The sequence below is a fragment of the Populus alba genome, chromosome 1 (genome assembly GCF_005239225.2).
Source record: "Populus alba chromosome 1, ASM523922v2, whole genome shotgun sequence".
NCBI classification, from domain to species: Eukaryota; Viridiplantae; Streptophyta; class Magnoliopsida; order Malpighiales; family Salicaceae; genus Populus; species Populus alba.
Window position 1 is genome coordinate 49,716,810 of NC_133284.1, and position 26,398 is coordinate 49,743,207.

The 26,398-nt window shown below is 33.5% G+C and overlaps 2 protein-coding genes across 2 annotated transcripts; both read right to left on the reverse strand.

The window, feature by feature from the left end:
• Nucleotides 1-748: 748 nt before the first annotated feature.
• Nucleotides 749-2,795, reverse strand: LOC118040131 (probable glutathione S-transferase). The gene is made up of 2 exons (XM_035047003.2): nt 2,413-2,795; nt 749-1,338 (listed from the first exon to the last, which is right to left on the reverse strand). Exons 1-2 carry the CDS (start codon nt 2,728-2,730, stop codon nt 994-996), a joined length of 663 nt encoding a protein of 220 aa, XP_034902894.1. The 5' UTR covers nt 2,731-2,795; the 3' UTR covers nt 749-993.
• Nucleotides 2,796-9,500: 6,705 nt separating this feature from the next.
• On the reverse strand, nt 9,501-12,891 carry LOC118040123 (receptor like protein 27). The gene is made up of 4 exons (XM_035046990.2): nt 11,080-12,891; nt 10,030-10,104; nt 9,700-9,810; nt 9,501-9,557 (listed from the first exon to the last, which is right to left on the reverse strand). The coding sequence occupies exons 1-4, from the start codon at nt 12,889-12,891 to the stop codon at nt 9,501-9,503; spliced, it is 2,055 nt and encodes a 684-aa protein (XP_034902881.2).
• Nucleotides 12,892-26,398: the final 13,507 nt, after the last annotated feature.

The window sequence follows — 26,398 nt, forward strand, 5'->3', positions numbered from 1 at the left end:
AAACCACCAGCAGCAGTGCTTCCAGAAGCGGTAGTGGCAACGCTTCCAATAATAATAGCAATGACAACACTTCCATTAGTAGCAGTGGTAGCGCTTGTGTGATGTGTTGTCCATGTTATTATGGGAATCAAGAATATGGTTGTTTGAAAAGACGTCAAAGATACAACAGTTAAGGAAATACCCGCTGTCAAAGTGGATATATACCATGCAATTAGACCTTAGTTCACTAGCATTTATGAGAAAAATTACATCTGATTTCAATTCCTCAGGTCGTCCCTTGACCCTCTTAATACAGGGAGAAATCTGCCCAGAACCTTGACTGAGCTCCCTGGTATGGATCCGAAGGCAACAAATTAAGGAGCCTTGTCCTTCCACGCCTCATCAATATATATACTGAACAATGGTAAGTGACTCGCAAACAGGTTTCCCATTATGGACAAGAACTGGGATTTTCTTGTGAACATGATTCGTTTGAAGAAGTAAAGCACTTTTGTTCCTCAAATCTTGTTCACTGTACTCGTACTTTACACCCTTTTCAGCCAATTCTATTCTCACTCTCATACCAAATGGACTTGCCCAGAAAATCAACAGCGTTACTTGATCACCAGGCATTCTTGAAGTGAAAAAGAAGATTCTTGAAGTAAAGGAACGCTTCTTTGTTTTCTTGGACTAAAAAGGCTGTGGTTTGTCATTGTGGAAATGCGAGTATTTACAGTAAGAAAGGGCTGATGTGAGTAAGTATGGCCGGTTTTCCAGAGTTGTCTTATTGACTGCATGACATATATAGACGTGTTGAACAAAGAGATGCCAGCCTCTTTATACTTGAAGGCAAACATTACAAAGAGAAAAACCACATCCTATTTCAGGCACAATAAAGTACCTCAAAATATTACAGGCACAACTAAGTGCCAGCCTTATTTGAAACACAAATCACACACAACATAAGTACAACTTCTCTACAGGAAATAGCTCCTCCTTGCCTTTGGATGCATATTACTCGAGCCCAAGCATCTTTCTCCTCATCACAACGAAATCACGGACTTTCTGTGGATCTTCAAGAGACTTGGATACACTCTCTTTCTGCAAGCACCTCTTACAGTAAGCAATCAGCTTTGGACAGTCAGCCTCTAAATTGAAGTTGCCGACTGTTTCATAGGCATAAAACCAGCAATAGAAAGGAACTAGTGTTACATCAACGTAGCCGAGGGTCTCGCCCCCAAAATAAGGCTTGTCTCCAAGCTCCCCTTCCAAAAGCTTGAGGCTGTCGATGAAATCCTTCTTGGCTGCCTCCTGATCTTCTCCTTTTGTTGTCCATATCTTCCTCCCAAGGTCATATAACTGAAGTTTCATATCACACCATTGCATAACAAATTAGTATAATGGTCACCACACATGAGTATTTTACTATTCTAAAATAATTATGTAAAAGTTCTGGTAAATACATCCAACGAAAATAGCACAGTTTGAAAAAAACTATGTTATTGGATATCAATTTTATACACTATTATTATTATTATTATTAGAAAGATTTTTGTATAATGGTCACCACACTATTATTATTATTAAGCATCTTCTCCACTTAACACTTTTATTATTATTATTATTATTATGGTCACCACACTATTATTATTACTAATCAAAATCAAAAATATACATCCCATGCAAAATTAATTTATATATACAAAAATCAACCCCAAAATTTCATTAACATATTTTATTTTTGACTAAACAATCATTATTTTCAATAATAATTATATAAAAAATTAATATTAAAAAATATAATTATGTTCAACTATATTATTTTTCAAATATTTTTAACCTATATTATTTTTTTGTAAATCTTGAGACAAACAATGTCTTTTTTCAGAAAAAATTCACCGCACATACTTTTTTAGAATCACAAAAGTCAAAGGTGGTCCAGTACATCATTTCTGTCTAAAGAGTAGGGCAAAACCAATCATTGTTAGAGAGGTTAGCTAAATATTTAAAGTTATCTTAGTGCGTCTTAAAGCAATTGTATCCAATCAATTTGGTGATCCTTATACAGAAACATCCTGCCAACCTCTACTTTAACTCTCATGAACTCATAAGAATGAAAATATAGGTCATCAAAAATGAAATGTTCAGAAACCTTAATGGTTAATTTGTTAAAAGGAAAAAAAAATTCACACCCAAGAACACATGAAATGAACATCAAACAGACTTTTCCACCATTCCATGTCGAGATCTCTAATTTCTTCCTTAATTTGATATTAGTCTTGGGGCTAATTGTAGTGGTGATATAACTTTTAATTCTTTTGAACCAATCAAATTGCAAAGGGGGGTTTAATCAAGTCATACCTCAAAAAAAACAAAATCAAAAACCAAAAAGATGAACCATTTATTTACCAAGGAAAAAAAAAAACGCCATACCTTTTTGTCAACAAAATCTGCCCAGAACCTTGACTGAGCTCTCTGGTAAGGATCAGAAGGCAACAAAGGAGCCTTTTCCTTCCACACGTCATCAATATACTGAACTATGATAAGTGACTCACAAACAGGTTTCCCATTATGGACAAGAACTGGGATTTTCTTGTGAACAGGATTCATTTGAAGAAGTAAAGCACTTTTGTTCTTCAAATCTTGTTCACTGTACTCGTACTTTACACCCTTTTCAGCCAATGCTATTCTCACTCTCATACCAAATGGACTTGCCCAGAAATCCAACAGGGTTACTTGATCACCAGCCATTCTTCAAGTGAAAAAGAAGATGCTTGAAGTATCGCTGAGGTCTGTTAGAGTGGAAATGCTAGTATTTATAGTAAGAAAGGGCTGAAGGGAGTTAATATGGCGGGTTTTCTAGAGTCGTCTAATTTATTGATTGACATAGGCATCTTGAACATTCTAGCTAGCAAATTACGTAATCAAGGACCTCATGCTCTCATATTCCAGGTCATTCCATGAAGATAATAGTGTTAAGCTTTATCGCATGTTGGCGCGGGGTATAAGAAATCTTCATCTAATTATTTGTTTTGAGTCGCTAGAATATTTGATTATATTTATCTTATTAAAAAATTTTTAGAGTAAAGAATTGATTGCCACTAGGAAAGATATTTGCATGCCTATTTTATTTGAGATATGTATTATATGGTTTGGATATAATTTTAAAAGTTTTGAAGGTTCCTGACTAATAATTGTCTATAACTCAGAATAATTAAATATTTATTTTTATGAATAAATTTGACATTTTTGAATTTATTATAGGTTCATATGCCTAGATAAATTCTTATGGGAAGGGTCCATGCAGATGCCCTAATAGGGTTAACTTATCATTAAAGGCAAAAGGGTTCTTCACAACTCGTATATTATGGTAAAAAATGCTTTTAATTAAAATTAGTCAATATCTAAAATTAGCCTAAAACTTTTCTAGTCAAGTCTTGTAATTTAAATGCTAGCTTACTTATAGGTCCAACATTTTATACTAGAATGTTGACCATTAATTTTCATAAATTTAAAATTATTTAAATATTGGTCAAATTTTTAAGGAATTTTATGAACTTGGTGGAAATTCAAAAAGATACAAAGAAAAATCAACATAGGTATTTTTTCTAAAGCATGCTACAATATTTTTTCCTCCTTTTTTATAAATAAAAATACAATTTTTAGAAGAATTGGATTGAATGTAACGAGGAAAAATAATTTTTTAAAAAAATGTTGTTATTTGGGCCATGTTTGGCAAAATAATATTTTTGTTCAAAATAAAAATGTCAAAATAGGTCTGAGGACGTGTTTTCTAAACACTCGCTTAAGCCAAAATTCTTTTTATCAAAATAGTGGCAAACAAAACATTAAAGCCTTAAGTATTTAACTCGGTTTTGACACGATCAAGTTGACCCGAAAAACTCCCGTTTAATCATGAACTGAACAAAAAAAACAAGGTTTAATTCAAAACTAAACCATAACAGAGATTTAAAATGAAACAGAATCAAAACTAAAAATACACACACAAAAAAATATAAGAAAAACATATCAATTACATAAACATGAAGAACCAAGAAAAAAAAAACATGAAGAACAATGAGGAATAACAAAGAACATTCAAACTCAAGCTCAATAACATAAACATCAAATCAAACTAGATTTCAAGCAATAAAAGACAAGGTTTTGTTCACAATTAAGCATAGATCAAAAATAAAGTATCCATTTGCTTTGATGATTGCTCAAGCATCATCATTTTTGTAAAAATGGGTTTCAATTCAAAACCAAAAACCTTAAGATTAAAAACCTAGAAAAACATGTTATTGACACATAAAAAACCCTATATTATTTACTAATTATGATAAACGAGCTTGTTGAAACCAAAATCAAATAAAAATGAAACCTAAAATTTAACTTTGAATTATCAAGAATATATATAAGATTTCAACTTTTAAAAATTGTAAGCCCTATTATCAACAAAAAAAAATATCAAAACTCAATCCAAAACTAATTCATTAAACACTTTGAGACTCAAACTAAACTCAGGAACCATGCATTAGCAACCTAGAAAAAGCCATTAAACACCTACTACTACCTTTGAGAGATTCCAAAACTACTATACTTTGTCAAAACCAAACACACAAACACCTTTTAAACATTCCAACAACATTAACAACAACTTAAAAACAAGATTATTCAATCAAAACAACATTTTTAATCATCAATCCACATAAATGCTAAAACAAAAAAATGACAAAAAGATTCAAAAACGTCATTAAACATTGAAAAAACATGAATGGGCAGGCCACATGCACTTCACCCTCGAGTTTTCATATGGTTATATATTCTTCAAGCTTGTTGACTATAGGCTACTACTTCCCTTCTGTTTTCCTTCTTTCCTGTTCACTTTCTATTCTTTTCAAAGCCTGTTAGGGGTTCTATGTCAATACTGCTTGATCCCATGCAATACTTTCTTTAATTTTAATATTTTATCTTCATTACATTTTACTACGAACCCGATCGATTGCTCCACATAGAGTTTTTCTTTAAAGACTCTAGCCAAGAAAATGTAATCATTGTAGTTGATCCCAGGTAGTTGAGAGTAGCCTTTTGCCACTAACCTTGCTTTAAGCTTTTTGTATTGAGCCATGAAAGTTGAGCTTTATTCTATAAACCCATTTAACTCGAATGATCTCTTTATCTTTTGGTTGATCCATTATCTCTCATATCTTATTTTTCTTGATCATTTTAATTTCTTCCTCCATTGCCTTCACTCATACTTTTGTTTAGATGCATCTTCATAGCTTTTCAGCTCCACAATTATGAAATTGCAACTTTCATAAATGTCTATTAATGACTATATTTTTCTAACTAGTGAAACTAAAGAAGTTTCTCCTTGCCTTATAGTAGATTGTGATCTAGATGAACTTGAAGATGTTGGCAATTGACTTGTTGATGGAGAAGATGTTGGTGATAATGATGGATTTATACCTTTTTCAACATCTACTTCACAAATTTAAGTTTGATGAAAATTGATTATTCTTTTTTCCATTTTTTCTTCCTCCCAATTCCACTTAGCATTCTCATGAAACTCAATACCCAATTCCACTTATCATTCTCATGAAACTCGATCTCAACTAATAATTAGCCTTTTAGTTTGTAGATTATATACTTTGTAGCCTTTTGATGTTGAACCGTAGCCAAAGAACTATTCTTTGTTCAGCCTTGTCATCCAACTTACCCTTTTGCACTTAGAATATAAGTGTAGCATACATTGCCAAAAACTTTGAGATGATTTGCTAAAGGCTTCCTTCCCGACCATGCATTAATCAATGTTTTATCTACCACTACATTGCGCTTGGTACAACCGGTTGAGTGAGTTTTTAATCTCCATTGGATTTTAGGCATCCAAAGGTGATACTTCTATGTTTATGCTCTCTCTCGATGGTGCCATGATTTACCTATTTGTGTATATTAATGATATTTTATTAACTAGGAGTAACTCAGTTGTGCTTCATAGATTGATTACTTTGCTGCAATCAGAATTTAAGCTTTGGGATATGGGTTCTGTTCATTTCTTCTTGGGCATTGAAGTTAAATCTACTGCTATAGGTATCTTATTAAGCTAACATAAGTATGCCCTCGATATCATCCAACGAGCATGTATGGCTTCATGCAAACCAGTTGATACTCCTCTACCTGCCTCCTCCAAATTAGGACTCCTGTCTGATACTCTTTACTCTGATCCCACACGATATCGCTAGATTGTTGGGGCATTACAATATCTTACCTTCACTAGACTTGATATTTGCTATGTAGTTAACAAGGTATGTCAATTTATGCATACCCCTACCAAGGATCATTGGTCTATTGTTAAACATATCATGTGTTACCTCCAAGCTACAACAACTTATGGTTTGCACATCACTTGGGATTCGCTTTTGTCTCTTCATGTTTTCATATATGCTAATTGGGTTGGTAGTATTGACGATCACAAATCCACAAGATGAAATATAAATTTTTTTTTTTTTTGCTTTCTTGGATGACAGAGACACAAAGAATAAAAAGATGGACGCAAACACTGAAAAACTTAAGGGAACACTAAAAAAAAACCAAAACTAACAGAATGATATTACCTTGTTTCAGAGCCTAACTCTGATACCAACTGATGCGAAGCTCGTGATCATGTGGTCACACAATCCACAATCAAAATTGAGATCTGATCCAGGAAAGTTGAAATATGTCTGATAGGAGTGTGACACAATGGAAACCTACCCCAAGGCACCAACACTATTGGAATGAGTAGAATGACGCCACGAAGCTAGTTAATCTTCAATAAGTCAAATTCAGTTCATTTAAGAACTGAAGAATGCAAGAATCACTCTCACACGTTAAAACTAAAAATCCAAAAGTAGTAATCATCAAAGCTGCAAAAATTTTGGTTTACATGAGTTTAAATAGTTCTTGAAAAGTTAACCCTAATAGACCCCATATGTGTCCTTATATGAGGTCCACTCAAAACTGACCCAAAACCCTAAACTGAAAAGCCCATAACTTAATCTAAACAAACCTTAGATCCTAGCCGAAAACAAAGTATTAATTACGCCCAAACAAGCCTTGGGTTGTAGCTAACAAAATAAAATAAAACGCCTAATATTAAATCCATGTTCTGCCATGAGAAGAAGAGAATGAAGTAAAATATTATATAATTGATTCAAGACTTATTTATAGCCTTCTATGCAGCCCTTTAATCCTAGAAACAAAAGGAAAATGTAGCCACTATGTTGTTTCCAAGCTGTAGCAGGATTCTTTTATTTCCTTTGCTGTCACTTCATGGCCCAAATAAGGTTGTATTGGACCCCTCTTATACATGGATAAGATATACTGGGGTCTCCTCTTGATACTTTAATGGACCTTTCAATTATGATTTGGTTGAAACTGTCAAAACAAATGCATTTAATGTCTCTTTCAATGTCTTTGTCTTGGACCGAGTCATTGGACCATTTGGAACATGTAATGGGTCCTTGCTGGTGTTTCTGGGCTGGTCCACATCATAAACTATTCGAAGATTGATGTATCCAAGCTCAAGGAAATTGAAGTTGTTGAGTATTTGGATAACAATATGCCACAAGAGGTCTTGCTTAACAAATGGATTTATGAATCACTATGATATGTCTAGGCTCTAGGGAAGGTTTTGTTAGAACACAATTTTTGATCCCATATTTTTTCTAAATATTTTCAGCATACAATATATATATATATATATATATATATATTCTTGATGTATTTGTGTTATTTTCAGCAATTTCAACATCATTCCAAAATGATTCAAATTTCAAATTTCTTTTCAAACATGTTCAACTTTATTGTTATTCATTTTTGGATCCCCATACAAAAAAAAAAAAATTATCGAAAGAAAATAAAAATATAATAGCAGTGAGAAGAGGATGTCGGAGTGTTCGGAAAATGGCCAAAAATTGGTCAAGTAATTTTAAAAATACAAAGATTGAAATTTGACAACTCTATTGACAAAGAAAATTCAATTTGAAAAAGAAAAGTAAAAAATAAACGTTTAAGGATTCAATTAGATTTTGTTGAAAGATTAATTGAGTTTATGAAGGGTTTGATTACAAGAAAAATTAATTCTTAAATCAATTTAAGCTTTAATTGGGAAGAAATTAAAGTTCGGGGGTTGAATTATAATTTTTAAGAGTTAATTTAATCAAATTAGGAGTTTAATTGTATAAATATAAAAATTTAATGAGCAATTATAAATGTAAAGGTTGAAATAGATAATCCATTCTTTCCATGTGATAATATTGAGCTTCTTGTTAGCAGATCGCCTACTTTCAAAAACTTTCTTGTGATCTTGTTTTTAATATATTATGCTAATTCTATACGAGTTGATGAAATTTTTAACTTAATTATGATCAAACTTTTCTCTTCTACTGAAGTTTTTAGAGAACTAGAACGACTGAAAAAATTTTAACGACTGAAAAATTTTAAGGCCATTGAATGTTTTGCCATGATAGAAGTCAGTTGAATCAGTTTTACTGCATCTGGCAATGACAGACCATGACATTCATATTTTTCTTTTCTTTTCTTTTCTTTTTCTATTTTCCGTTTTTTACGAGAGAGATCATAGCTAGGCATGCTTTGTCAATGCAATTTTTTTTTTTTATAAGCAAAAAGTTAAAGCCAGGGAATGGCCGAACAAACAACCCAATGGGTCATGAACAACAGAAACAACAGGAAGACATGCAAAAAACATAGCCGAATAAGATACAAGTCAATAGATTAGTACAAATCCAAAATCTATCCGAATCGTTCTTCCAATCTAACGACAGCAGTAGACCTCTTCAGGGCATATAACTTTAAGGCCCCAGCACATTAAGGAAATTCAGATGAACTTCAACCCCTAAAATCAATGAAAATCAGTCTTTACTATTAGAGAATAATATAAATTATTTATTAGAATATCACCTGATAACTTAAGCTTTTAAGTTGAAATGGTTCTTTGATATGGTATCAGAGCCTTGATGATGTTCAAGTGGTCATGAATTCGAATCTCACTCACCATTCCTATTTATTTGATAAAAATTAAGCACAAAGTAATGTGGGCTTGTGCAAATTTGAAGCTCAAAGAGCTTTCACTTGAAGGGGTGTGTTAGAAAATAATATAAATCATTTCTTGGAACCTTATCTAATAGCTTAAGTTTTTAAGTTGAGATGATTTTTTGATATTTACAACTAATCACCAGACTGAAACGCAGTAAGCCTGAGATAAAAAATTGTATTGATACCATTTCATCAAATACTATTAAAATTTTACTTGATTCATTTTTTAAAAAAAGATTTCTCAAACCAGCGTTCACAAATCGGCCAAGACTTTTTTTCAAAATTCTTAACACATTTAATGTAAATATACTCTATCCTTATCCATCATGCTTGACGATTGAAGGGTGTTTAGAAAAAAAGAAGTAAAATAATTTCGTTGATGAAATCTTTCATTTGATTCTTATGTTTCTTTATTTAGGTAATGGTCATTGATTAGGCTTCTTCCTTGCTGTTTCCTTCCAAGCATGACCAGATGCAAGATCCTGAAGTCAATGGTGATTAATGTAAAAGGTATTTGAAGAGTCAAAAAATCTGACTCTACAAAAACAGAGTCACCCCTGATATTTCTTTCATACTGCACTGAATTCTCACAGATTTGTTCATATACATGCACCTACAAATTACTTTAGTAAATCCAAGTCCAAATCCTGTAAAGGAGTCGGCAAACGACATGATTGCAGCAGCAACTGAAAGTCTGAAAGTCATTCTATGCTCAATGCTATAATCTGAACAGCTCTGAATATCAGCAAAGAGGAAAGCATTTTGACCATTTTCAAGGTAACACTTTGATTGTCGATTTGCGATTGAATGATATAAATTTATGAGACGATAGATGGCTCAAACTTCGCAACAAATGAAACTCTCTTATGCTTCGTATACAGATGAAAATAGCCACATAATGGTGCTCGCGTAAATGGACTAATCAACCAAGCATCCAAAAGTCCTGGAATTCACCATAAAAGTACAACATGAGCCATACAAATCCCATACTTGCACAGATATTGAAACAAAGGCATGTCTGGATTTTACCTGAAACATCACAACACAAAATTAGGAGGCTTAAGGTAGTTTGTCTGAACATTTCCGAACCTGAAAGGATAGGGAATAGAAAAGGAATCAGGTATAAGAGAAGAGGTGTTCAACTACCAAGATTTACTCTAACGGCATCCATGTAAGAGTAGTTAATTTCGTGTTCCGGTTACAGGGTCAGGACCAGGCCTGAATGAAGTGACCATGTCACAAGTAACTAGGATAAGAAACTCAAAATAACCAAAATGCGGTGAGCCCTGGGTTTTGATTCTTCAAATTATCACTAGAAAGAGACTGAGTAATTGATAGTGAAGCAACTTTGTGATATGAACTTATAATTAAAAGAATCCCTTCTATTTAGTGAAGCAGAGTTAGGGATAAGATAGAATATTCAGGAATTTGCTGTCATCCAGTGTCTATATATATGCATTGAGAGTCTGTCACAAGTAAGGAAGAAGCTTGGTTATTAAAAGCAATAGCAAACAATTATTTTCCAATCTATACATTCATGTTACTTGCACAGCCAAGAGCCAACATTTCTCTCCCTTTTTTGAGTGCTGGCTTAGCTCTCAGATTCTCTCATCAGCAACTCTCATGGATTTGCTTCTTTGTCAATAAACCGACACACATGCATACTCTCACTCAATAATGAAATGGAAATTTGATGATTTGACGAGATGTATTTTGGCCGTGTTTGCGCATTGGATCTATTTTATGGTTATTTCTTTGATTTGGCTTCACCTTTGGATTTTGACTTCAGGCTGAGCCCTGTGAATTTGTGACTTGTTCTCTTATTTGCTTATATGCCACAATTACTTTATATATTCTTAATCATACCTTGTCCTAACATATTATACATATTATTCTATAAAAAAAAGAGCATATTATACATATTTCTACCATTTGTTCCATCTACTAGAACATTCTTCTTCTTCTTCTTCTTCGATTCTGTTCATTTTTCTGCCGTTGCTTTGCCTTGAATGATTGTTCAATCCACTCAGTGCATCTCTTGGTCCTCCAAAACAAGATGTAACCAATGGCAACTCCCACAGGCGCCCCACATCCATATCCAACCAAAGCAAATTTCCAACTAAATGGACTACCTGGATCCGAAAGGATGCTTTCTCGTTGAGCTCCTGATGACAGATGATCTTCAACATCATCACATTTCTTTGACAATGGGAACCCGCACAACCCAATGTTTCCCTTGTAGGAATCATTAGAGAAGGTAGAAAATTGATTCCCTATTGGAATCTTCCCCTCTAACCTATTATACGAAAAATTGAGAACCGATAGGAATGTCAAGCTTAATAGTTTCGTTGGGATCTCACCTATGAGCTTGTTTTTTGAGAGGTCTAAGGACTCAAGCAATGTCAACTTTGATAGAGATAGTGGGATCTCACCTATCAGATTATTTGCAGACAGATTGAGTACCTCTAGCAACTTGAGATCACCAATCACTTCAGGAATCTCTCCTTCAAAAAGATTGTTTGACAGGTCTAGGACATTGAAAATTGTTAAGATGTTTATATCATCCATTCTGTGTCCTTTGCTTGTTATTGACATCCACTCCCTGTAATAGTAAGATCCCATATACATCTGTGACCCATTCAACTTGATCCTCATTGACTTCCATATTGCAAAGTAATCCAATGGCAAATTTCCTGTAAAATAATTCGAGGATATATCCAAGATTTGAAGCATTGGGAAGTCATTTGATGTCAATGGCTCACCAATGGGACCACGCAAACTATTTGATTGTAGGATAAGAACACGCAAATCGGGAAGCACCCCTAACCAGAAAGGAAACGTGTCGTTAATCTGGTTATCTCCAAGGTCTAAAACTTGAAGGCGTTTGCAATGCTTCAGAGACATTGGAATTTTCCCTGTCAACTGATTAGCATATAAGTTGAGTGTCTTGAGGCTGCATTCTTTAGTGAATTTCCAGGGCATCAATCCGGAAAATCTATTCTTCCGCAGATTTAGTACGATGAGGGTATCACCAAGGGCCTCAAGACATTTTGGAATTTGGCCTGACATGTAATTATAACAGGCATCCAAGATTGTCAGGTTGCTCAAGCTGCATAATGATACAGGAATCTCTCCAGTGAGCTTGTTCTTTGCAAGTGAGAGGAAGCTGATAGAGATTGGTAGAGTTGGAATCGATCCTTCTATTAAATTGCAGGTAAGATCGAGAGAGGTCAAAGAGCTTAAAAACGGAGCAGAAGGTGGTGCTTCAAATCCATCCAAGAAATTGTTGGACAGATTTAAGTAAACTAAGCTTTCTAATAGCCAAATCCATCTAGGCACTTTGCCATGGATTTTGTTGATAGAAAGGTCAAGCTCAACCAACCCACCTAGTTTCTGCACGAAACTCGGGATTTCTCCAATAGTGCAGTTGACAAGATTCAGCCTTTCAAGGTAGGGGAGGTTAAGAAACTTGATTGAATTAACAAGACCAGAAAGGTTGTGACCACCAAGGTTAAGGCCAATCACATGTTTTGTAACTTCATGGCAATTGACACTTTCCCACGAGCAACAATCAGTGTTAGGCTTCCATGAAGTAAGCAAAGAACCTGAGGAAGGCTGGAGAGGAATAGAGGATTCAGGTTTGGCTGCAGATAAATCCCTTTTGAGTTGGAGCAAGGCTGTTTTTTCACTGCTACTGCAATGTTGGCCAAAGAAATGGTGAGAAGAAGCTTGTGACAATGGTGTGAAACTAGAGTTTGCTGGACATAAGAAGGGTAGGAATGAAAAGCAACAAGCTAGTCGCCAATAACCTTTCATTTTTGGAGAAAATTTATTGTCTAGTATGTTATAGTCGATAAACTGATGGGTTGGTGAATTTATAAGGAAAATTAGCTAGATGTAGAAAACCAGGATAGGTATTTGAAATCAGCATATAATCTCATAATCAATCTTAAGGAATACCTCCAATAACCATTCAACAATTATTATTATTATTATTTTGGATTAGAACTTACACCATATTGAATTAATTACTGTTAATTTGGAGAAAAATATCTCATGTGGGATTTCCTTGTCTGCTGCTATCTTTCAAATTATGAGAAATAGACTTGACTAGGAGAAGTTACTTGTCCTAGGTTGTATAAAAAGGTTCCAAGAAATTTCTTGGTCTTCAATAATATTTCATGCGTCACATTCTCATACCAAGTGGCACCAACTGTTTTATATAGTGATAAAAAATTTAAGAAAAGGTGTGAAATTTGGGGTATTCTTTTTTCTTGATTGAGTAAATTGAAAGTGCAATAACTTTCTTGAATTGGGATCTCAAGGCAATGCTACTTAAAAAAATGTTAAAAATATTAATTTGCTGGTTAGTTAATTTAAAGGAATAAGTTATATAATTATTTGTCAATGATAATTAATTGGTTCATGTGTTACTACTTAAAGAGCTTGCTTCCAAAAAGGTAGGAGAGTATAAAGATTCTCCCCCAAATTATAAAATAGGGATAAATCTCAAATTAATTCCTCAGCTATAAAACTAATTTTCAATATAGTTCTCATACTTAAACTTCTATCAGTTGGACCCTCAAAGTCTAATTTATTCCTCAATTTAGTCTTTTATTTAATATCTCTCAGAAGTTTTCAATGGAAAAGTAAATTATCTTAAAAATGACATCACTTCATTATATATAATTTATGAAACATCCTTAACTCTTAAATTTTCCTAATACTTCCTATGAAGTTTCTTTCAAGGAATCGATACAAATAAAAAAATTAAAAAAGCAATTTTTTTAAAAAAAATAGAAATTCAATAATAATTATCAGAAGCCTTGTGAGTTGCTTTCTTTTTTTCAATTCATGCATGATTTTATCAATTAAGAGCCAATTTCGATATTTCTTTTAGAGGGAGGCTTATTGCTTGTTGCCGTAGACATTGACATACATAGTAACTGAATAAATAAGTTTATTAACTTTAATTAGTTAAGTATCTTAAAAAACATTTAATTAGTTAGGTAATAAATAGGATTCCATATTAAAAACAAATAGTAATTTGATTTCAAATTTACTTCCACAAGAAGGTAAGCAAGTGAAAACCTCCTATTCATAGTCAAGTATTTTACTGTAATTAGTGGGATCTTTTGAAAAGATAAGTCAAACACTCCATTATATTTGGATCTATCAATATTATTAAGTATTTTTTAAAAGTATGATAATTATTATTTTTTTAAAGTGTTTTGTTTTTTAAATATATGAAAATAATATTTTTTTATTTTTTAAAAATTTATTTTTAATATCTATATTAAAATTATTCAAAAATACTAAAAAAATAATTTCAAATAAAAAAAATGTTCAAAATTAAACAAAACATGATTTGAATCATAAAAACAAATGTCTTTTATTTATTTAACACAATTAATGCAACCTTTCTTTATCCCAAATATTTTTTTTGATACTTTGATTGCATGATTCTGACATCCTAGCTGACCTAAAACGTTCCTCTAATTACTTTGGCATCCATCACTCTTGACTCGAAGAAACTTGGCTTGGATTCACTTGATGATGCTTTGAATCATTGAACGCAATTAATTATCTCATCAAGTACTCAACTACTAGAGCTCTAATTTTAGAACGGGTCAAAGACGAAAAATGTACTATAATATAGTGGTGGAGCCAAAAAACAATTCAACTACTCATTACTGTATCAAAAGTAAACCTTTCGTATTTTGTTATTATTATTATTTTTTTTTTATTTCTTACATTAGTCATGGTCAATTGAAACTTGGCTTGTTATTGTTAGTGAATATTTAATGTGGCTAATTGGTTGATTTTATTCATTTAGTATGTGTGTGTATTATTAATAAATATTTTTAATATTTATTTATATTAAATTAATGAATACAATGTTGATTAATAAATTTAGAGTAAAGATAAAGTTTATGGGACAAAATATTTGCAAAGAAAATTATAAATTGTTATAATTATGAGATTTCTATTACATCTAAGCATTGTTTTTAAATATTTCTGGTCAATGTACTATTAAGACAAGTCCATATTATATTCCTTTGTTTATGAAAGAAAACGATTGCTTTCATAAGTTGAGGTATGAAAGATACCTAGAACTAATGTGTAGGTGCTTGTTGAATAACATATACAATGAATTGAGTCATTTAAGAATTTCATACGGAGGGATCATAAGTTTATAAAAAAGATGACATGACAGTTATGTAAGTGATCCTCATACTTGAAATCATTAAGTTATCTTATATGTAGAGTGTATTATAGAATATACCTATATAAGAAATATCATAGGCATACTCTTATGTTGTAATCTCCACCATTACTATTTTATATTGCCCTACACACACACACACACATATAGAAAAGGTTGGCTAACCAACAGGTCAAGCCTCCTAATTATTCTCAACTTGGTATAAGAGCATTCTGCCATCAAAACTTTTCTCTCCCTCTCCCTCTTGCAATCGACCTTCTCTCTACTTTTCCTAAATGGATTCTACTGCTGCTACTGCCGACTTCTCCCTCACCACCGATGGTGTAGCTCAGTAGGCCAGCCATGTACAAGCTACTGTTGGTGGTACCCTTCCTCCATAACAGGAACCTTCATGATTAGTACTTAAAAGTGCATGTTTATTAAGGTTTTATATCATCATTTTGCACTTGAAGTATCAATAACTCCTTAACTAAAACATGTTTTATAATAACAAGTTTGATACTATATGATACCTTAATTTATGGTAAATGCTCATCTTAAATGCAGGCCTATCATATAAATCAAAGGATTGATTGATGAGTTTAAGTATTGAAAGTGAAAGGACAAAGAGATGGCCAAACTTAGAAAAGAGATGCTGGTGTAGTCCAAACCGGAACATTGCTCGGTAATTGGATCATATCTAGAGCTCTAGATCTCGGATTTAGGTCCCTTTTATATGGATAGAAAGGTAAGACAAAGGCCTACAACTTTCATGTGGAGCCCAAGATTTAAAAAGGCCGTTTTGAAGTTCAAATTGAAGGAACAACGAAGAAGTCCGAAGCTATCCTGCAGCCCAGACACTGTTTAGTGTTTAGCCCATATCTTGAGTTCTAGAAGTCCAAATGACCTCATCTTTTTTTTGTTGGAAAGTTGTGACAATTTCCTAGAACATTCCTGAGGATTCTGTGCAAATTATGATGTTAGCAATGACGTCTTGTTCAGAAAAGAAGATAAGGATTGTCACCAAGTCAAGATGTGGCCACCCACTCATCAATTAGTCAACAAATCAATAGTTCCAAATTTTGGCCTATAAAAGGAGGCATTTGCCATGCATTTAGGCATCTTGGTTTCCAGATCAAGATCATGCTCTTTCTTTCTCTCTTTGTATTGCTTATGTTTTGCTTTCATTAATATCAAGTTTATGCACTTCATTTCCTTTCCTTTACTTAGTTAACTTCTTTCTCATTTATGTTCTTATCTTGTTCATTTATGTTTCTTTCTTTCATTAAGTTTAGCTAAGTTAATTATGTCAAGGTGAAAAGGGTACACTAATAGTGTAAGAATAAGTATAATATAAACTTAACATGGACCTTAATGTTGGATACTAACATGTTTTATATTTGTTATCTTGTTCACTTTTAATACTTTTCTTGTTAAATGGTTAATCTAGATTTATGTTGTATAACACTTGGTACAACAAATACTTGGCACTTTCATAGCCCATGCTGTATGGTATAACCGACACCTGAGCTATGAAAGGAACTTGATTTTGTTGTTAACATAAGTTATAATCATGAATGCCTGCCAACATTTACAAGTATTAGCTTTATTCGAATAAGATAACTAATGTAATCATGTTAACAATTTATAATATGATTGGAACCTCCTTTATGTGTGGTTTCCAATTGAGTAATAAGAGTTTATACTATACTTGTTTGAAGTACCATTAGTGGATCCTCTAACCTTGACATTTGTTTTTATCATTGTTTAATCCTTACATCAATTTTACATCTCAAAGCTCTCTTTAGTACTACTACTACTATTATTACTATTATAATTATTATTAATATTACTACTAATTGTTATTATTATTATTATTATTACTATTACTATTATTGTTATTATTGTTGTTATATTGTTATTTATAATTTATATAATTAACCTCTTTGTGGTTCGACCTTGGTCTTGCCAGGTTATTTATTACTTTGACACTCCTGCACTTGGGAGAAGACATCAAGCTTTTGGTTGTGTCAAGTTTTTGATGCCGTTGCCGGGGAGGTAAATTCTTGTATAAATTATAATATTTATTTTATTTTCTCTTTCATTTTTCATTTTATCTAACTTTTGTTTCTTTTCTTTTGTTTTTTTTTCTTTTTCTTCTCTTTTCTTTTCTTCCTTTTATTCTCTTCTTACACGTGCATGAGAATTTGGTCACGTACATTAAGTGGTCAACTTTGTAGTGTATCCTTATCATTTTCAGAAAATATAGCCGAAGAAGATAATCAATCACTTCATAATGAAAATAATGAGAATAACCGTATAAGAACATTTAGAGACCACATGAATCCTACAAGAACAAGTGCACCATCATGAATAGTTTTCCCTCCTAATGCATCTCATTTTAATTTTAAGCCAGACATTATTCAACTTTTACCTTGTTTTCATGGTTTAGACCTAGAAAATCCATACTTGCATTTAAGGGAATTTAAGGAGGTCTGTAATACCTATAATGACTCAAATTATAGCATGAACACCATTCGATTAAAGCTTTTCCCTTTTTCATTAAAAGATAAAGCTAAAACATGGCTACAAAATTTGAGACTAGGATCCATTCGTGCTTGGGATGAAATGCAACAATAATTTTTAAAGAAGTTTTTTCCATCTCACAGAACAAACTCTTTCAAAAGACAAATTATCACTTTCACTTAAAAGCCAGGAGAAATATTTTACCAATGTTGGGATAGGTATCGAGATTTGCTTAATACTTGCCCACATCATGGTTTTGAAACATGGAGATTGGTTTCATATTTTTATGAAGGTTTAACACCTAGAAAATAGGCAAATGGTTGAATTGATGTGCAATGGAACTTTCGAAGATAAAGCCCCTAATGAAGCAATGGAGTACCTAGACTTCCTAGCCAAAAATGCTCAAAATTGGGACACCAAAGGTACTTATGAGGCACCAAGTAAAACTCAACCTCATACATCTAGTGGAGGTATGCACAACCTTAGGGAAGATCATGACCTCCAAGCCAAGTTTGCATCTTTAGCTAGAAAAGTCGAAGGACTTGAATTGAAAAAGAGTGGTAAATTAAAATCTGTTCAAGACATTGTGTGTCAAATCTGTGAAACCAAGGAACACTCAACATATGATTGTCCAACTTTGCCTTGTTTTAGGGAATGCCTCTATGAACAAGCCCATGCTTTAAACAGTTTTCAAAGGCCCAACCATAACCCATACTTACAAACGTATAACCCTGGTTGGAGAAATCACCCAAATTTCAGTTGGAAAAGTGATAGAAACAATACATAAACTTCACAACCACCGTTTCAAGCACACCATAATTTCCAAAATTCTCATGGATATGCACCTCCTTATGCTCCACCTCCTAGAAGAAATCTTGAGGAAACATTGCATGCATTCATTGAAAAGCAGGAGACAATCAACACTCAACTTGCTCAAAGCATGACAGATTTTAAAGATGTTCTTGCAAAATTTACATCTACTCTTAGTTTCCAAGAGAAAGGTAAGTTTCCATCTCAACCACAGTAAAATCCAAAGGGGCAATACAATGCAAATGCAAGTAGTTCTGAAAGCCAACACATGGATCAAGTCAAATCAGTCATCACTCTTCGTAGTGGTAAGGTTATTGAAAAAACCCATTCTTGAACCTTATGAGAAAGATGATGAGTCTATCTCTGAGGATAAGGAAGGGGTTGAACCTGAACATTGCAAAGAAAAGGCTGATTCCCCGTCAGCACTTCCATTTCCTCATGCCATGACTAAACAAAGGAAAGTCAATCACAACTCTGAAATCTTTGAAACTTTCAAATAGGTAAGGATCAATATACCTTTGTTGGATGCTATTAAACAGGTTCCTTCCTATGCTAAATTTTTTAAAGATCTGTGCACTATGAAGAGAAAACTGAATGTGATAAAGAAAGCCTTTTTAGCCGAACAAGTAAGTGCCATTCTTCAAAATAATAATGCTTTGAAATATAAAGACCCTGGTTGTCCTACAATTTCTTGCTTTATTGGAGAACATAAAATTGAAAGAGCCTTACTTGATCTTGAAGCTAGTGTGAATTTACTTCCATATTCAGTTTTTCAGAGTCTCAATCTAGGTGAGTTAAAACCAAGTTCTGTAACTCTTTTACTTGCCGATAGATATGTAAAAGTGCCTAGAGGAATAATTGAATATGTGTTAGTACATGTCGATAAATTCATTTATCCTGTGGATTTTATTGTCTTGGATATGCAACCTGTTGAAGCATGTAATTCATTTCCTATTATTTTAGGACGTCCGTTTCTTGCAACTTCTAATGCATTGATTAATTGTAGGATCATAATACTGTTTATTTGCTTCTTTTTTTTTTTTTTTCAGAACAGTACCTCCCCATTGCAACTCTTTCCCTCCTCTGCAGCCGCTCCCGCTAGCTTTTCTTTCATTCCCTTGTCCTTGCGTCCTCAGGCCAGCTTGGTCTGTACGAGTGCCACCTATTGTACGCTAGGTTTGTAGCTGTAAGTAAAACAATTTTAGCAAGGGAATGGCTGTGTACGTTCACAATGCTAGTTGTTGAAAGAAGACAAAGGGACCATTTAAGGGCTGAGATTTTACCCCTAATACACACGGCTAGGATGAGAGGGGGTGGGGCTAGTCTCCAAGTTTTTTTGGCTATATAAGCAAGCTGGGGAGAAACATAGAAAAGAAGGAGGAGGACGTATAAGGAAAAAAAAAGAAAGATGGAGGAAGACAAAGAGAGTTTAAATACAGAGGAGAAAGCAAAGGAAATGGGAGGCGGAGAAGAGTAAAAAAAAACAGAGAGCTAGCATAAGGTTGAGGTTAAAGAAGCCAAAAATCATCAAGAACAGGAGGAGATTACCTTGAGTCTATCCTACTTTGTCGAACCGGGGTTTACAAAGAGTCTAAGAGGTTTTTGAAAAGCTCCCAATGGCATAAAAAAAGGAAGGCTTGCTTCGGGTCATTAGAGGCAAAAAGGCGAAAGCTTTGCCATCAGTTGCATATTCATCTTCTGCAGGTATGAGTTTGTACTTGCCTTTTCTTTAACATATGTAAAGCTGACTCATGAAGTTATCTTTTGGAAACATGACATTGGAGATTAATATTTTCAACATTTGCAAGCAGCCTAGAGATGATAATGATTTACAAGAAGTAGATCTTATTGAAGAATTAGTTCATGATCAACTTGAATTTACTTTGAGTAAAATTGAGTTGGATGAATCTGAAGATTTGCAAATGATTTATTCTGAGGAAGAAATCATGGATGAAAAAGGCACCAAAAATATTAATGTCAATCTTTCTTCAAGAGTGACAACAGATTTGATATCTGACATCCCACCAATTGATGATTACTCTCCTGACGAATCCTTACTTTCTCTTAGTTCAATGCCTTGGTTTGCTAAAAATATCAATTTTCTTCCTTTAGGAGATTTGCCAGCTCACTGGAGTACTGAAGATAAAAGAAAGTTTTTGAAGGAAGTGAAGAATTTTTATTGCGATGATCCTAACTTATTCAAATATTATCCTGATCAAAAATTTCAAAGATGCATTCTTGACAATGAGGTAAGTAGTGTCATTAAACTTTATCATTCTGAAGCATGTGGGAGTCAATTCTCATCACGAAAGACGACTGCAAAAATCTTACAAAATGGATTTTATTGGCCCATCATGTTCAAGGACACACATGCATTCTGCAAAACTTGTGAAAATTGTCAAAAAGTTGATACTGATCAAAAAGTTTTGCTTTACAATTCTCGACTCCATTTATTTCCTGAAAAAATAAGATCACGATACAGAGGTCCATTTATCTTGAAACATGTGTATCCTTATGGGGCCCTTGATAATGAGAATTCAAAGAATGACAATGAAGGTAAATGGACATCGTTTGAAAGCTTACTTTGATGAATTTCCTAGTGAAAATGAATCCATTGGTTTGAATGATTTTGTAGATAAAGGTTGATTATTTTGTTTTTCTCACATTATTTTTGTGTTCCTTTTTGGTGTGACTTTTGTTTTGCTAGTCTCTCTCTCACCCCGGTCAAATGGCGGACAATGGTACTCCGTGACTTAAGTCGGTTCTTTCAATTTCCCAAATAACTGATACCTGTATATATTTGTACAATTCTCTGCTCTTTCTCCCTTCTTCAAATCTTTCCCCAATTCTCATTTGAAAATGGACACCACTCTTGAAAAGTTGTAAAGGTATTTTCCCGTTTTACCTACAAATGCGATTACAAAAATTTACCGTGCTATGTGTGCAAGATTGAGGTTGTTAATGAATCATGGAATTCCTGAAGATATTAGCTGGCTAATTGAAGTAAAGGTCCGACTATCAGGTGAGTCCTCCAATTCTTTCATTTCACACATGTCTGGAACAGATACAAGCACTTTTTGCAAAGAAACATCATGCAAAACAACTGAAAGTCTGTCACAGATGTGCCAGATGGACTTGCAATTCAACATGTCGTTCTTTAGGAATGGTATATGTAAACCATGAAGATAAGATACAATTCATTAAGGATGGCCTGAGTAAGGGGTCTTTAGATAATCTTTTGTTGATCCTTAAGACGCATCCTAGTGGAGATGTGCATCGTGTAATTCATGATTTATGGCCACAATTCCATAAAGAACATGATCGACTTAGTCTTGGGAATCTAACTAAAAAAAACCCTATTTGCTAGTTTTTAAGAAACCTAGATGGGAAGCTTATCCCCGACCCATAGAGGGTGTTTAAGCCATTCTTGGACGTAAAACCAAGGGAAGATGTGAGCCACAATCACAACTACCTGTACATACACATGATTTTTCAAAATAAATAATTAATAAAGAGAGAGAGAGTGTGTGTGAGACTACAGTTGGCCTACATATAGGTGGTATGATTGCATTTTTATTTTTTCATCTATAAATTCTTCTCTTCCTTCCCTTCATTTCTACTCATCCCATACATTCATCAAATATAGAAGTGTGTAGAAATGGCAGGTTCCTTAAGTCATCACATAAGAAATATTTGTGTTTTCAGTGGATCCAGTCCTGGGAAAGAAAAGCAGTTTTTAGAATCAGCAAATCATCTTGGTCGGGTACTAGCTAAGAGAAAGATTCATTTAGTGTATGGGGGAGGCAGCCTTGGGTTAATGGGAGGTGTGTCAATGGCTTCATTTTTAGGAGGCAGTCAAGTTTTGGGGGTTGTCCCCAAAGCTTTAACAAATGGGGACATAATTGGAAAAACAATTGGAGAGGAACTACAGGTCCCAACAATGTCTGATTGACTGAACGCCATGTTTAGCCATACTGATGCCTTCATTGCCTTACCAGGTGGTCTGGGCACATTGGAAGAGATCTTTCATATTTCATCTTGGGCCCAACTGCACATTCACCATAAACCTATAGGTTTGTTAAATGTTAATGGTTTTTATGATAAGTTGTTGTCTTTCCTTGATCAAGCTGTGGAATAGGAATTTCTAACATCTTCGGCACGACAAATCATAATCTCTGCTACTACTGCTGAATAATTGATTGACCAACTACAATATTTCATCCCTGTCATTGATCCCTGCATGAGTCGCCTAGATTGGTGAACTAAGGAAAGCCGTAAAAAGCTTAGATTAGATTTGAGCCTTCATCTATGAAACCTTGTGTCTTTTGGTTTTATTAATAACATATTATTTTGTTTTGTTACTTCTTATGTTTGTTTAAGTGTGTTTCAGGTTTGTCGTTATTCGTTGTTTCAGGTGATGTCTTCTATACTCTATCTTTCTACCTTAGGACATTGAGGACAATGTCTCGTTTTGGTTGGGGGCGAGGGTAATAATTAATAAAAAAAAAACTAACTTGCTAACTGTTTTTGCTATTATTAAAACCATTTGACAAAACTGTTATTAGGATGGCAGAGTATAGAGTCAGTTTTATTAACTCTTGAGACGCATCTTAGTAAGTATCCTTATTAGGATGGCAGAGTGAGAAAATTTTATTGACTCTAGAGACGCATCTTAGTAAGTATCATTACCAAGGTCTATCATAATACCTCTTGAAATATTCAGGTTTACAAACTCTCGCATTGTTATCACTTGATTTTGCTTATATACTCATTTAACAAGTATTCTTAAACCTTCATTTTCACACACACACTTTAACATATGATTGTGGGTTGCACAATTGGATTATTATATTATTTATGTTCTTTTGTTGAAGGTAACAACTAAGGGTAAGGGATAATATATAATTTTCAAAAAAAAAAATGATAATATTGATGATAATAAAAACGTAGATAAGTTTGGTTTTGTAGCCTCCCTAACCTAAGCAATTAAGCCCGAAGGGGTGTTTTAACACCTAATACCCTAAAGTCAACTGACTTGGGAGCTATTGGCCCAAAGCTTGTTACATGGGTTGAGGAGAAAAGCTTAAGGGAATCAAACATTGCACTATCTACGTATCAGTATCTGCAACCCGAGTTACTAAGCTCGTAGGGGTGTCTCAACACCTAATGCCCTAAGACTAACTGGTCTGGGAGTCATTAGCCGAAAACTCGTTACATGGGTTAAAGATACATTGTGTTTTAAGTTGTATGTGTATATATATATAAAAAAAAAAAACAGAGAAAAAAAAGTAATAATAATAATAATCCCAACCCAAGGAAGTTCACCTTAAACATTTGAACATAATATTGTTTTCTTCCAAAAAAATAAAAGCCCCATCATCTATGTTTTCATAAATTGAGCACATAAAAAGAAGGTTTATTAATATCTTGTTTAAGAAGTATGAAGCAGGAATATAAATTTAATGAGAGTTTGTTTATCTGGATAGATTAATGGAAGTTGAATGATGAATGCCTTGCTTTGTGAAACTTGCAAATTGTTTCTCTATTTTAACGCTTTAGATTACTAGGGACTAGTAATAAGCTGGTTGGGGGGTGTGATTAGTACTTAAAAGTGCATGTTTATTAAGGTTTTATATCATCATTTTGCACTTGAAGTATCAATAACTCCTTAACTAAAACATGTTTTATAATAACAAGTTTGATACTATAAGATACCTTAATTTATGGTAAATGCTCATCTTAAATGCAGGCTTATCACATAAATAAAAGGATTGATTGATGAGTTTAAGTATTGAAAGTGAAAGGACAAAGAGATGGCCAAACTTAGAAAAGAGATGCTGGTGTAGTCCAAACCGGAACATTGCTCGGTAATTGGATCATATCTGGAGCTCTAGATCTCGGATTTAGGTCTATTTTATATGAATGGAAAGGTAAGACAAATGCCTACAACTTTCATGGGAGCCCAAGATTTAAAAAGGCCATTTTTAAGTCCAAATTGAAGGAATAACGAAGAAGTCCGAAGCTGTCCTGCAGCCCAGACACTATTTAGTGTTCAGCCCATATCCTGAGTTCTAGAAGTCCAAATGACCTTATCTTTTTTTTTTAGGAAAGCTGTGACAATTTCCTAGAACATTCCTGAGGATTTTGTGCAAATTATGATGTCAGCAATGATGTCTTGTTCAGACAAGAAGATAAGGATTGTCACCAAGTCAAGATGTAGCCACCCACTCATCAATTAGTCAACAAATCAATAGTTCCAAATTTTGGCCTATAAAAGGAGGCATTTGCCATGCATTTAGGCATCTTGGTTTCCAGATCAAGATCATGCTCTTTCTTTCTCTCTTTGTATTGCTTATGTTTTGCTTTCATTAATATCAAGTTTATGCACTTCATTTCCTTTCCTTTACTTAGTTAACTTCTTTCTCATTTATGTTCTTATCTTGTTCATTTATGTTTCTTTCTTTCATTATGTTTCGCTAAGTTAATTATGTCAAGGTGAAAAGGGTACACTAATAGTGTAAGAATAAGTATAATATAAACTTAACATGGACCTTAATGTTGGATACTAACATGTTTTATATTTGTTATCTTGTTCACTTTTAATACTTTTCTTGTTAAATGGTTAATCTAGATTTATATTGTATAACACTTGGTACAACAAATACTTGGCACTTTCATAGCCCATGCTGTATGGTATAATCGACACCTGAGCTATGAAAGGAACTTGATTTGTTGTTAACATAAGTTATAATCATGAATGCCTGCCAACATTTACAAGTATTAGCTTTATTTGAATAAGATAACTAATGTAATCATGTTAACAATTTATAATATGATTGGAACCTCCTTTATGTGTGGTTTCCAATTGAGTAATAAGAGTTTATACTATACTTGTTTGAAGTACCATTAGTGGATCCTCTAACCTTGACATTTGTTTTTCTCATTGTTTAATCCTTACATCAATTTTACATCTCAAAGCTCTCTTTAGTACTACTACTACTATTATTACTATTATAATTATTATTAATATTACTACTAATTGTTATTATTATTATTATTACTATTACTATTATTGTTATTATTGTTGTTATATTGTTATTTATAATTTATACAATTAACCTCTCTGTGGTTCGACCCCGGTCTTGCCGGGTTATTTATTACTTCGACACTCCTGCACTTGGGAGAAGACATCAAGCTTTTGGTCGTGTCACTTCACTTGCAAAGCATGTCTCTGACTCCTTCTCACAAGCTTTTGTCATGCCTTTACATATTATGGGAACACAAACTCCAGCTATCATTGCTCTATCAAAGACACACCCACCAAGTTGTTTTGCTGAAACTTACGAACATAAATTATCTCTATTAGCAAATGTAGATGAAGCCATATCTCCTTGGTCAAGGTATTTTTCACTTTGTTAACAACTCAATTACGTGTCCTTCATCTCATGCTTTTGACAGTTCTGCTAGTTCTTCCTCTACAATTAACCCTTATTTTCTTCGTTGGAAGCAACATGATCAACTTATTTTAAGTGTGTTACTCTCCTCTATCTCCGTGGATGTGTTGCATCTTGTGGTAGATTGCCATACATTGTAATGTGTTTAGAGAACTCTTGAGAAATCCTTTGTGTCTCCATCTAATTCTCGCATTATGCAACTCTATGGTTCCTTCCAAGATCTTCGGCAAGGTGACTCATTGGTAAGTATCTATATGCAACAAGCCAAATCATTATTTAACGAATTGGTTGCTGCTAATCGCCCCATGTCCCTTGAAGACTTCAATCT